The sequence below is a fragment of the Choristoneura fumiferana genome, chromosome 17, assembly GCF_025370935.1.
Source record: "Choristoneura fumiferana chromosome 17, NRCan_CFum_1, whole genome shotgun sequence".
Taxonomy (NCBI): Eukaryota; Metazoa; Arthropoda; class Insecta; order Lepidoptera; family Tortricidae; genus Choristoneura; species Choristoneura fumiferana.
The window spans coordinates 18,251,578-18,266,641 of NC_133488.1; the positions used below are offsets into that span (position 1 = coordinate 18,251,578).

At 37.7% G+C, this 15,064-nt stretch overlaps 1 protein-coding gene across 1 annotated transcript in view; it reads left to right on the plus strand.

Moving 5' to 3' along the window:
• Window positions 1-271: 271 nt before the first annotated feature.
• Window positions 272-15,064, plus strand: part of LOC141437266 (formin-like protein) — a 122,347-nt gene continuing 107,554 nt past the window's right edge. The window contains 2 exon segments of the mRNA XM_074100529.1: window positions 272-482; window positions 567-1,138. Coding sequence (XP_073956630.1) covers window positions 983-1,138 — 156 coding nt within the window. The 5' untranslated portion in view covers window positions 272-482; window positions 567-982.

The window sequence follows — 15,064 nt, forward strand, 5'->3', positions numbered from 1 at the left end:
TCCTGTTTTTTACGACATATATCTCCTGTGTTTTTCAAATTGGACCTGGCAACACTGAGTCCCACAACTACCTAACTTCACTTCGTTGAAGTACGTACGCACTGCGCTCCAGGGGGGGGACAGTCGCTTATACCGTACTAATTCATGTCGATAGCGCCGCCATCTCCTTTATCTAACCTAAAATAAAACAGATTGTTGTCGTTTGTTTCAGATAGATGTCACTGAAAGCTTGAGATCACAAAATTTTATTTATTAATAAATATTTTGTCGTTGATAATTACCGCAAAAATGAACTTTATTTTTGAAATTGACAATCGTATTGTAATTTCTAATATAAAAGTCACATAATTGTATCCGCTCAGTCGTTACAAATATTTTTTGTGTAGCAACCCTCTATGTCAGGCCAGGCGTCTATTCGCGCTCAACAAGGAACAAGATGGCTACGTTACAATCGAAACTCAAGTGCTCAGACCACATAAAAAGTAAAGACAGTGCTGCAAACGGAAAATTGAGGCTGGTTTAAACTTAAGAAGACTGAATTCAAGCGGTCTCACTTCTCTTTGCAGCCCTGTTTTTAGTTTTTATGTGGTTTGAGCTGGGAAGCAAATCCAGTAAAGTAAAAGAATACCTGTGACTATTAATAGCTATACGTATGGATGGATATATACATCAATGGTACTAGTTACGAAATGCAGACGGCGCTTCAAAACGGTCTGCATGAATGAGACGAGAGAGGGCTCTCTTTTCCCCGTATATTATACTACTCTTTGCTGCGCTCGCTCGCTCCGCCGTATTCGTAGCGCAAAGGAAGGTCTTTGCTACGCTTTTATTGCAGTTTGTTGAATGAAGTCGGCTCGATCGCCGCCGCTCTGTGTGATGTGACCTGTTGATTTAAAATCAGTGATTTAGTGCTGTTGTCTGTGATAAAAATGACCTGATGCATGGAATATGTGTTTAGTGTTTCGCTAGTGTTTAGTGTAAAATGGGTTTGATAACGTCTCGGGAACAAACCATGTTAGACGGGCCGGCTGTCGGGCCGACCAAGAGTCACCATGTTCGCCAGGCGTCGACGAGAAATAGAACAAAACCCCCTATGCCAGACCGAGATGAGCTGGAAAGCCGCTTCGTCAAAGTCCTGGTGAGTGAAAAAATCATGATAATTCGCCGGTTTCTTTGTTTACAAACAGTTTGTTTACTGTTAGGAATTACATCGTTACGTTTGCGGCGTTTCTTCGATAAACAAACTGTTATTTTGGGTGCAGTGTGGTTATTAGTTTATTGACAACACTTTTAGGGCTTAGGGTTCACATTATCTTAATTTCGTGATAGGCACGCATTCGACATATTTTAACGGCTTTTGAAAAGGCTTTTGTTACAGATTTCATTGTCATGCAATAAATGAATTAATTTATTTGGCATAAACATAACAAACTTAAGACCTTATTCAAGCCCTTAGGTTATTATGCACATGGTGCGGTATAAAAAAATAAAATAAAAATACTTTATTTCAGACCAAACAAAAGTCCATATTTTTTGTTAGTAGAATTGGTCTTAGAAAAATTGTATATATAGCAATAATTAATTTATTCTAATTTAAATAATTACAAATGTTTTAAATATTACATTATAATTTTAAAATTGTGTACAATATCTACCTTGGTATTTCCTGTAATTTAAAATGCCCAAACAACTCTTATTATATTGCAATTTATAACAGAATCTATTAGGACACACTTAACTTATTAATGAAGACCAGAAAAAATATTTTATTTTTAATGATAGCTATTTAGCTATTAAAAATAAATCAAATTTTCTGGTTTTCAAATTTCAGTAATAAATTTTCAATTCATATGATTCCATACATAAATTCAATTTCATCTGATCCAAAGACTGAACATACCAATTAGTAGTTTCTTAACTCCATTTATTCACCCCAAACAATAGAAATAGAGATAAACTTTATTGTATAAATGATGTTAGCTTGAAAAAACGTGTCAATCTATTTTTCTTATTGCTAGGCTAGAGTGAATAAGCTGTTACTGAACCAGTGAGGTACACTTTTGTCCTCATAGATGGAGATAGGGGTCAATCACAGGACTGTTTTGTATAAAAAATACATTTTCGAACTGCAGCAATGTGGTTTCCAAATAGGAATTCAATATCTATCTTAAAGTTTCATAATTTCCTACAAAAACTTTACTACAAAATAGGCCAGCAATCAAACAAAAAGATAAAAATGCAACAAACTGCTGTTTCCCATTTCAAAATCTCCTGTAACATACTATTCTGTTGTCATTCTATTTCATAATTACTGTTTTGAACACAGTAAATTAACCCCTATGTTGTACCATATAGAGACCAAACAGATGTTTCAATGTTAAACAGTAGTTAGTTGCATGTGATAAGAAGCCAAATGTTTCATTTCCTGTTTTTATCTATTGTGTGCATGGCATGGCATCATGTTTGTGTTAGTACTATGTTAGCAAACATACCTAATGTTTAAGTCCCACGCTGTATCAGATGTGGTCCAAAGTAGTGATGTGTAATAATCATAATAATTATCATGGGACATTTTGACACCAATTGACATAGTCCCAAAGTAAGCAAAGCTTGTGTTAAGGGCAACAGATAGTCATACTTATGTAGATAGATACATACTTAGATGCACATTAAACATTCAAGACTCGAGAACCAACATTCATATTTTTCATACAAATGTCTGCCCCGACTAGGGACTCAAGCTTCACGGTCTGGGTCTCTAACCACTGGGCCATCCGGTCAGTATGTGTGATCATTGATAATGTTGATTAGCATCCAATTATTTGAGTCACGATGATGTATGTGCATGTGGATAAGGAGCTGAAGTTTCTTCTCTTTCTTTTGAACTGACGAAGCAGAATCGGGTTTATTTAGTAAAATAAAATATGTCTTCTGTCATGTTACTAGTTCGTTACTACCCAAGAGTTCGAGGCCTATGTAGAATTTCTAATACCAGACATCTGGAACAAGCTGTATGAAACTTCTGCATTAGTTATTTTTAATTTCAGTACTATGGTTTATATCAATCCAATTGATATAAAGTGTAAACAAACCGATTTTATCAAAATTCTTTTATAAACACTCAGTGGATCCAATCAATAACACATTCATCTATAATTTGTGTCTTTTAACTAGACTTATAATCACTTTTATTTGCCCTAAATGTCTATGGTCGGGTAAATGGCGTCTTTGTTTACACTTTTCATAAATTGCATTGATATAAACTATACTACCACCACTACCACATGTTACTGTCATTCACAACTTACAGTTTTTTTTTACTTTCAATAAAACAATACAAAATCAGCTTATGCATTGTTTTGTTTAAAATTGTAACTTATTTATTGTAGTCGAAGGTTCAAATTATTTTGTTATAGTTAACATAATGATGTTATGTGGGGCAGGGTGTGAGCATACAGCCCCCATTGATAGAATCTATTTTTAGTTTTGTTTTTATCTCGATACAGCTATGGGACTTGCTTGTAATGTTGTCAGCTATTTGTTTTAATCACGCCTGTACCAGCGACTTCGCTCAAGTAAATGATTAGATATCGCAAAAAAATCTCTTAAAAAAAAAACAAAATTACATCATGGATTTGTAAGTGTTGCTTAAGGACGTCTTGTAGGCTTTTTTAAATCTTGATTTAAGGCTTAAACTGACAGTTCTTGTATGGATCTGACAGGACTTAAGACCACTTAAAACCTAGATTAAAAAGCCTGCAAGTGGATGTTAAACACTAATATATGAACTGTTAAATACGAGTTATGTCAGGTAGCACTAGCAGGTCACTCACTGGCTGTTTATTATTGTACATGTTGGTAGGTACATAACAATAACGACCAGCTCAAAAATTCTTAGTACCAAATGGGTCTCGACTCGACTGTTGAACTCTCACTTAGCTACTTAAACAGAGTTCTAGGCCCCTAGCCTTGTTTTCTTCTTTTTTTCGTATTTTTTAAGGAAGTTGTTTTTTTTAATTTATTGTTTTATTTATTTAGTCAATTACACAAAAAAATTATGAAGATATAGCTAGTTAAAGTTCCGCTTGACGTCACATGCATCTACGTGACGTCACGACTCTCGAGCCTCCATTCCCAAACTTTGACGAGCTTCGCTTCATCTTTGTCGTGTTTTGTTTCTACAAAATATTTTTTTTTACCCATTAATTTATCCCTATTGAAGTACTTATCTTAAAATTGCCTGTTTCGCTCAAAACGACAGCTGATTATTCTATTCTCGGCACTAAGTCATCTCTAATTGAGTTCTTTCGAAACAAAGGAAGGAATCATCACGCCAAGGCTTCTTATTAATGAGCAAATTGCACGAAACCGAATGAGTCATGTGACGTGACCCGCGGAGGCCTTGACTTGGTCAACTGTGATGATGGATGATGGACAGCCCTAGCCGTTACAACATTCTTGTTGATCAATTGATGTAAATAAACTGTTACGTGAAGCTATTGCTTGTTTTGGTAATCTTCTAGATACAAATAATAAACAAGTGCCGAATAAAAAAGAAAAGAAAGAAAAAACATTTATTCGTGACAATTACCCTAAAAAAAAAAACTTTTGCTCGCTTCACTGTGGCAGATAGTTAAAGCAGGTGAGTGCGGCACCGCTTGGTTGGAGAGGTGCGCCCTCTAGCCTCCTACGCTTTGTCATTGGACAGATGACCTCTTAATCCAAGGAAGTTCTGGACAGGCCGAATTCCCCAACATTAGGTAGAAGAAGATTGGTTGAATAAAAAATCCCTTCTGCTCTTGCGCACAAGGTTTTCTCGGGTGCCGTTAAAATCAGGTTTGAGTTTATCACATCTACTTATTACGAGCTGTGCAATAAAATGGTAGGTGCTAGGTAGTAGGCGAGTTAACTGTTACAACAACTGCGCTTATGAGATGCGCAAATACCTACTAATTGTCTTAGGTGGGTGTTGATAGTGTTGAACTCGATGGGACGTGACCCAACCAGTGATTCTTTTTTGCTAAAAGTACCTCGATGTTTCGATTACATTGCAGCGGCCGCGGTCAGGAGTAGATTTAGTATAGTATTATTTAGCATGGGCCAAATGTGTGAATCACAATATTCATATGATAAACCAACCAGCATCCGGTGTAAAATACAACGTACTTATAAGTATACGTAGCTAAATTAAAGATAAATACTTAATTTTACTTATTTCTCGTTCGTTTAGTAATTTTTCCCATAATTACGAACCAGCGTTTACCTTTGCTCGAACCACACGAACCAGTATGGTTATTAAATGTAAATCTAATATTCCGCCACGCGTTGCTATTGCTACAGAGCTTATTCTGCAACGATTAAGTGATGGAATAGAGATAATTCGTAGTGCGCAGCGCGTGCGCGCCAAGGATCCGGTTTTTGAAATCACATGTGTAAAGTACTGTTCGAAAAAATATGTGTTGCTACGAAACTAACTCTCGGAAAGCTCTCGGATAACATTTTTGACTACTTGCGAAAATAACGACAAGAATAGCCAAGTGTATTTATTACCCATGTGGAAAGTTTGTCGTACCTCTTGATAAACGGACAGACCACCTAATTTCACCCATTTTACGGAGTCAGGAGTCTTGAAGTTTGTCGCGTGTTGTCGTTGACATTAACCAACGTTGAGACATCTGACACCGCTGTAATGCTTTCGAGGGATACGCGACAAGAAATAGAACAGCTGTAGTTCTAGCGCAACGCTGAATTCACATGTTTGTTTAGAGAATAAAACAATTACTAACATAACACAGCTGGCGGCGTACGCGTCACCTGTTGCGGCGACGGGTTTGCCCTATTATACCACTCCTATAGAACGCCTAGTTATTGAGGTGAGGTGTTTGTAAGGTTGTTATGAATCTCGCTGACGCCCCACTGCGATATCACCTCGCCAGTGGATAATAAAGACAGGTTTTCTATTAATCATGCAGCGCGGGCGCGGCGCGGTCTGCATTCCTTACACCTATGGTGCATCTCCATTCCACGGGCGCGGGATTCTCGTGTTATTAGTTCGAGAAAATTGGATTCTTGAGACCGGCGGAACGTGAAGTTTCATTACGAATGCGTTCGAATTTACTTTCGTATGTGCACGTATGTAAACTAAAAAAAAGAAAAAATCCTACTATATAAAGACTCATATATCAGTGTATAAATTTAATATCACGGGACAGTTCATTAGAGTTAGGCTACGAATCACCATCAGCCGGAAGATGTCCACTGCTGAACAAACGCCTCTCCCTTAGAAAGCCACAATAAACGACAACTCGCCACTTGCATCCCCGGTTATCCACAAGTCTCGCGATGTTGTTAGTGCACCTAGCGGGAGGCCTGACAGCGCTTCGCCTTTCGGTTCGGTCGCCACTCGAGAAAATTTCTCCCCCAAGGGTGCTGCAGTGCTACTACGAAACCCGAAACTCGAAGTTCATATCGTACCGTCCTTCTCGCTCTCGTATTAAATAGTATAAGTGTCAGAGGGACCGCACGACACTAACTTCGTGTTTCGTAGCCTTGCTGATCCTCGAGCGATGTGACCCGCTCATTGCCACTTCAACTTTCGTATTCTTCGAGCTAAGTCGGTTGGTGACTTTATTTCTGCGTGCGGCAAACAGTATTCCGGCAGTAACTTACAAAACATAGGCGTAAAATAAACGAACGTCTGAACATCGCAAACTACACATTTCTGCCATGTTTTCTTGTTCTTTGCGCTAATAATAAAAATCGCCAACATTACTGTCATTTTAAGTAGCAAACAACAATTGAACAAGAAATGCAAGATTACGATATGGCAATATTGGCTATATCGTCGATGTCACGTACCGCCTGATGCTTTCGTGTTATGGCGAATCGCGGTAAGCTCGGAACGAATCGACAATTTGCTATGATTTCCACGCTTCGAGATTAGGGCGGCATCGAGACTGGAATCCCATTGTGGTAACGTCCGACAAAGTGTCGTAGATCACAAGTCAAACTACTGCGATACAAGACGAAAACAATGCATTATTATCACTAAAACCAACTAAAACACTCCTGTTTGTTTCGTGACCTTTACCTGTACCTAATGTAATATTCAAGGTATATCTCTAGTCTAATAGTACACACTATTAGAACGGCTGAATTGATTTATTTGTGGCATGGAAATAGTTTGTTTAGGATTACTTATTTAGTTCAGCCAAAAGTGTTATTACCTTTTTCTAATCAACTTTTTTGAATAATTTGATTTTGAGTCCCTGGGAAGGACATAGGATAGTTTTTATTCTAGAAAATACCATAGACCACGCGGGATAGCGATGAACGCTTCTTCACAGATGGAGTCCTCTAATAAAATCAGCTGTTGATACAACACTGAATCTAGTCAGGAATTGCCAATGCCATCCAACGTAAAACCAGTTGAATTAGGCCCTGTTTATATCATTCCATCTCCATCCAATAGCATTAAATTGCGGGCTGCGGTACAAATACAAGTTACAAGTGATCGATCTGTTCATTCAGCTCATCTCCACACAGTAAGAACACACATAAATCACACAAACCCCAGTATCACCACTACCACACAACACAACACTGACGGGTTTCGAATTTAACCAGAGTTTAACCTCAGAGCAGCACAACCATTCACCGCGCTACCAGATGTGAGACTCAAACATGATGATGAACAAACTAATTGTTTTCAGTTCATTGATATGGACCTCCGCAAAGTAAAGCTTCATTCAATAAATTACTGGAATAATGTAAACAAGGCTTATTTCAGATTGATTGCCAGCGGCCAGACAAGTTCCCAACTAGAACTCGCATCCCTCACAAATACAACAAAATGGTAAACGGCTCATTCCTTGAGAACTGCCTCCGTTAAAATATGCATTCACCCAAAGGGACCGAACGTATCCGATTACATAACGATATACTTGTTTAAAGTTTCCCTTTTTTTATTCCCTTACATCTGTTTGATCGTATTTGATACCTTTGGCGAGAATTGCGGTTGGTTATACCAGGTAAGATGTTACAAATTTTCGCACTTGTATTGCTGTATTTGTTTTGTCGAAGACAGATCTTTTCAGAAGACGTCAAATTGAATTGGATGCAAGAACACAAATTGTTTATCTGCACTACTTTCTATAACTGGCACTTACAAGGTTTTGTTCAAAACCACATTTCGTATATTTCTTTCAGTATTAAGTTTTGCATCGGGTTCTGCCTTTTCGCAGAATTATTGTTTGTCAAATGTTTTATTTGTCAACTGTTTCATTTCCCAACTCTAAATTTTCTCCGAAACCAAAATTTTTTCTTAGAATATTTTCTTATGGTTTTATAGAACACAGTAGGTCAAGTTAGGTATGTTTTTTGAAAGTTCCGAAAAAATATAGTTGCAGAGAAAATTCTGAGTTGGCGAATGAAACTGTTTGGCAAGTGAAATTTTTGGGAAACGTGAGTTGGGAAAAGGCAGAGAACCTTGTATACACAAGTATTGACTTTGATTGAAAAACATAATCAAGTATCGTCATCGAAAAATCTAGATGTTATAGTTATAGCTAGACTTTAGTGAATTGCTAAAATTCCGCAACTCAACGACTTAAACGGTACGTTTTGCGTTATTTTTAATGACGGCAATTAACTTAAACGGTGAAAATTATAATTCGATCAGTGAATGACGTCGCTCTGGCTGGTTCTTTAATACTGTATGCACAATATACCGGTTTGTTCGAAGCACTTGGCGATTAAACCGGTGCGTATAGTTTGATCTTGAACATCTACTGTAATTGTGATAGTTGAGTCAATCCCAAGTGACGTCATTTCTGTAGGATTTAAATCATTTTTTGTATTTGGAATGTCGACTGATCTACACGGACACGTTACAACTACATACAAATAAGTTTTTCACCTAGAGTACCTACAATACCTACCTACGTCACGTCACAGATGCAGTGTGATTCCTGCCAGCACGTAATATTTACGTTACAAACCAACAAAGAATGGCGTCTAGCCAACTGTGTCGCCTGATTGATTAGCCCAGGATCTACGCCAATGGCCGGCATAATGATCAAACGGTATTCCATTACGCTACGCACGGCACAATTGATTTGTTGGGCAATATTGTACTTACAGAGAAATAGGACATGTAGATATGCGATATATACTAGATTCAGAACAATCTATTGATGAACCATAATGAATGACAGACTCATGGAATACCCACACCTGGGTTGCTTCTAGGCGAAACTTGAGTCTACCTATAGACTAGCATTGAATGATTTCTACCGTGTAGATTGATAACTGCTATTTAATAGTTATTAATTACAATACTAAAGTCGAAATTGAGACTTGTGCAAGCGTTAGAATAGATTGGTTGTATTCTGACCACGATATAACCTAGTTCAATGGAACGAGCTAAGCACAAGCAGCTCTACATCATGCACTAATTGAGTACCTTGTCGCTTTGTACCTTTACATACTAAGTAAATAAATAAATATCACGGGACACTCTAAACTAATTGCCCTAATCCCAGAGCAAAACTTGTGTTATGTTTTCTTAGCAACGGATAAACGTAATTAAAAAAATATATACATACTTAAATACATGTTAAACACCTACGACACGAGAACAAACATTCATATTTTAACAAATATTTTTGGCAGATTTTTTTTTTACTTTCTGTGATATTTATACTATGTACAGCCGAATAAATTGAATCGTGACCCAGGTTCCAACCTTTTAATAATAAATTTTCACTATGATTTTCTAGACAAAAGTATGAGATGTCAACATGACATTAGTAGCACAAAGGTTCTACCCAGGGTCATGTCATGACTCAATTTGTTCGGCTGTAGGTACAAACGATCCGAAACTTGTCTACCCGTGATCATGTTGCATGCGACTTCGTTTAAATATCAGGAATTTTATCGCAGTCTACATTCCGTAACAAATATATCTAATGTAATTAACTGTGAATCATCAAAAACTAATACATGTCGTAGAACAATTACAAAATTAAGTAAAACATGTGTTATAGAGCAAAAAAGTGCTAAAATGTATTCTGACGCTGCACGCTAACAAGTTAACTAGATAACACAGAATCTTGAATTAGTTGTCAATCGAAACAAGTTTATCGTTTAATCGTATTATGTGAGTGCGTGGCTGTGTTTGTTACTCCATTACACTAAACCGCTTGGATGGATTTAATTGGGTATGTAAATAGCTGGACGTCTGCGTCTGGAATAACACAGGTTACTTTTTAGCCCGACACTCCCACGGGATATTGTAAAATCGCCTAGGGGCATGAGGGCATGGATGATTTTTATCCAACTCAAATGAACCACAATACAATTCAGTGACTCTTTATTGTACTCGACAAGAAACAATTTAAAACTAAACTTAGCTTATTGTTTTACTCGTAAATTTTTATTTACTTATATATTTTTTATGATTGGTTTTTTTTTGGAGTCTTTTTCGTACGAGAACTATATTTTGTTTAGGGCTGTGTTTTATGAATTTAAACAGGTATCTAGACTTAGTTTGTTTTTTTAGTGGTATACCTACGGAACTCTCGGTGCGCGGGTCAGCCTCACACTTGACCCGTTTTTTAGTGTTCTATACAGTACGTTTAAATTCTTAGCGGAAAACTCATAAAATTAAATGCTCGGGAATTGAAATTTGTGAAGTTCAATTGCGATTACATTGGACATAATTATATTTTCTATTTTTACGACTTCCTTCATGAAATCAGTAGCTGCTTACTACTTTAGCTATAAGTTTACACGTAATGCGATATCTACGTAACATGCCGTAGTTACATACATAGTATAGGGAATTCCCTACCCCTGCCTAGTACTTAACTAAGTGACGGAGTGTCGCCACGGTTAATGAGGCGGTTCTAATTCCCGGTCGAAGCATTACGGAGGCACTATACGGAGTACCTAGCTAATGCGGTTAGCTTAGCTGGCTTGTTTTGGCACTAGATTATTTCTGTTCAATACAGATGTTTTTAGTTCAGCTTTATAGCGGTTTCGGACTACATCCGATCCGAATCTGTGAAAAATGGTCCGTAGTCGTAGAAAGAAGCAGTGAAAGCAGCAGTGCTTGCACTGTTGTGTTTCGGCGTGGAGAGTAAGACAGCCGGTGAAATTACTGGCACTTGAGGTATCCCATCTTAGGCCTCTAGGTTGGCAACGCGTCTGCAATACCCGTGGTGTTGGAGATGTTTATGGGCGGTGGTGATCTCTTACCATCAGAAGACCCACTTGCTCGTTTGCCATCCAGTCGAATAAAAAAAAAAAAAGAAAGAAAATGTAATTAAATATAGTGACGGCTAATGACAACTAAGTACAATTAATGCTGTAAATACAGTTTAATTAATCAGTGTAAATACTTATTCGACGTTCGACGCCGGTATTCCCCAAAGCAACTGTGCAAAGTGCCACTATGTACACCAGAAGGAAAATTCACACATTAATCAGTGTATGAATGGTTGTGGAGCGGTTATGAGTAAGTACCATATACTTGTCGGCGCACACGCGCGTGACGGCCTAGGCCGAATGAAGGTCGCCTGGCCACATATCAAGCTATTACGGTTGTCAAACATACACTTTGAAACTACCCTGTAAATCTCTCTTCTAAGTCACTACACTCGTCACTCTTGACAGAGTAGTCGTGGGGGGCGGACGTGGATCAGAGGGTCTATTACGTAACGTTTCTGACGCTCGCGATCACAATCAAATGATAGTTTTCGCATACAAAAAGTTGTAGTCATTTGATTGTGATCGCGAGTGTCAGAAACATTACGCAATAGACTCTCAGGAGGAAACCTTCATGACGAATTTCTTGGAAAAGCGGTGTGGTGGTCTCCCCTTTTGTCTTTCACAGTGCAGAGCTGGAGTCCGGAGTTTTGTATTTGGCAATAGAGAATACTGCTGCCCATTCGCAAATTTGATCCAGTAGCCGCTTTTTATGACATCCACGGGAAGAGATGCATTCGTCTTATTCCAAAACCGGGCACGGCACAGACTGTAATTTTATTAGATATATTTTTTTTTTTGTTATTGTTAGTGCTGTACAAATTTTTTACATCTAGCTCGAGAGACGTAACTTTCTTTGTGAGAAGCAAAAGACCGGAAAAAACCGCCACTCCACCCCTGAAATAAACCAAAACTACTGGGGGTACCACGCTCTCTTTAATACGATTCAGTTTAGGCTCTTAACTGAACTGCATCGCTATTTCGTAATGACGTTACTTTTGCGATTCAGTTCAGCACGGTTCAGCGACAGCGTACAGACATTTTCATTTCACTCACTTAAGCTCTTTTCGTACCATGACGCTAACTTGAGTGGGAATTGAATCGTTCACAGTGCTAAATTTTGGCCATTCAGTATAATTAACCATTCTATCAATTCTTGGATCGCTATTTTTTTCAATAATGAATTTCAAGAACTTTAAACTTTTATCAAGTTTTAGAAAATTTTGCTTCTTAACTCCTCATTCATAAAACTAATTTTTCAGTAAGAAAAGAGACTCGTGGATTAGTGAGAGCGTAAACATTTTATTTGTAATCAACACAACGGTTTTACTAAGAACACGGACAATGACATAGTGTTATGGTTTCCAAAATAAAGAAGTTTTAGTTTAGTATACAATTTTGGTTTGCATATAGCGGCATCCCTTTCGCGACTTTAGCTTTCAGTTTCGGACCAGAGACAATATCGGTCTTTCATTCACTTGTGTTCCATTGACAGACTCAGCTGGAGAAATAAACGTCGTTACCAATTTTCGCGATTCAGCTTTGGAACCCTAAAGTGAACGCACTCTGGATCGTTTAAAAAATCATTGAACCCCCTGTTACCAAAACTATTCGACCCTTTCCCGACTTTAATTTTTAATTAGGGGCTGTTCGTTTATCAAGTAATACAATTTTAATAAGTTTCTGACCCCGTCTCCTAAAATAATACTTCGGTCCCCTCTTTTTAATTTTAGATCTACAAAGGTTATTTGTAAGTACTTATCAAAATTGGAAAGAAAAAGTAGCACACATATAATTTTGGCTTACGGGAATTCTACGCAAAAACAATCTATACTTACCCCTCCCACACCCATGTAAGAAAAAATCCTCTCATCCCATATTCCCATCCCGTAGTCGCTTGTTATTAATTGTGTGAGTCTGATGTATTGTTAATCCATTTGTTAAACATCAACAGGTATTATTGACAAGACGTGCTCTACGGTCAGTCATCAAACTGCCTACAAAAACAATGTCGCTTAAACCAATGGTGCATGCACGAGTTAAGATTCAAAGTTTCCACCAATCTAGTGTTTCTAATGTAGCGCATTAACGCCTTCATGCGTGTCTTGACAGTATTTTACTATAATAAGCCTATAGCTTCCTTTCAACAATTTCTCCATTGCATGGGTTTGCTGCCGTTTGTGGACCGTGAAAAGGAGAAAACGAATACTTTTTTTTTTTCATTTTCTTCATAACGCTATTGGACTCGAAAGTAGTAATTTCAATCCGAACAAAAAGAGATTAACGTCATAACTCGAGATTGGCAAAGAATTGTACGAAATGAAAGCGAAATGAAAACGATATAACGCGTAAGTTTGCATCGTTTTGTATTGTGACAAAACAGAATGGTGTTTATATCTTCAAGATAACCTATGGAAACACCCCTCGAGCCTTTAAAAAGATGCACAGTCACTGCTCACATTACGAGGGGAAGGTATAATATCGCAAAAAACATGTTTTGTGACTTTTTATGGATAAGCGCGCATTTGTGTCAATTCACTCCCAAATGCCAATAAAGTTGCCTCTTCAGGAGGCCTCTTCGGAAATAAATATAACATCAAACTAGTAGATAAATATTGTATGTACTCGTTTAAGGAAAGGTTTAAGGAGACTAAGGAATATTAAGAACATGTATCTCCGAAACTATTACTGCTAGACTCTTCAAATTTAGCTAAAAGTAGGTGATTATTACAGTAAGGGGCTGTTTCACCATCCATTGATTAGTGTAAACTGGCGGTTAGGTGTGATGCCGTCTCTATTTGTTTTGTTCGAATAGACGGCATCACATTTAACCGTCGGTTAATGCTAATCAATGGATGGTGAAACAGCCCCTAAAAATATAAAACCAGTAAAAAAGTAAATTCTAGGCTTTTTTAAATTCCTACGAGACAGAAATAAAAAAGAGAAAAAGTCATAAAATAGGATTATTTTTGTTTAACTTTCTGTAGCTGTTGTAGAGATTTAATACTTGATTGGTAGATATTAATATCATTTAGAATCATAGAGGTGCAGTAAGAAGGGATTTTTGGATTTTCCTACATGATAAAAAACGGAAGTTATCATAAATTTTATCTCTGCGCGGGACAGTCGAAGCGCAAAAGCTAGTACATACATATACGCTCGAAATACATAAACCTCTTTGGGACGGTCGGGTAAAAATCTACATAACCTTTTTTTATTTTTTTATTCGACTGGATGGCAAACGAGCAAGTGGGTCTCCTGATGGTAAGAGATCACCACCGCCCATAGACACCTGCAACACCAGTTAGTGCAGTTAGTTCTCAAAAGAGATAATCCTTTCATAAGGCCTTTAGTACAAATTAGTAAAATTGCCTCTGTAAGTGCAATACTATGATACTGACGGTGATCTGCATATGAGACAGGAAACAAAACGAAAAGGTCGCGGGCTGCCTGCCACATGTGGCGACCGGCCAGTGACGTCAAGCTCGCTCAGTCAGCTGTCCTGGCATTGACGCCAAAGGCAACCAGAGTCATTTGCGGAAAGTTTTTCCAAAGAGTCAGCGTTTTCGTTAACCGAGGTCCTATTTGTCGTCACTGCAACAGCAAAAGGTTTTTTCTCTGACATATAATAACCAACAATGGCTAATGCTGCGTAACTGACTAGAGACAAAATGTAACAGGGAGCATTATAATTAAAATATATTTGTGTTTGAACACCAGACGCGAACTCTATAATTTTTTGTAGGTTACGCGGCATTGCATTTCAACGGACGATATATCTTGTTGCGAATTTTGC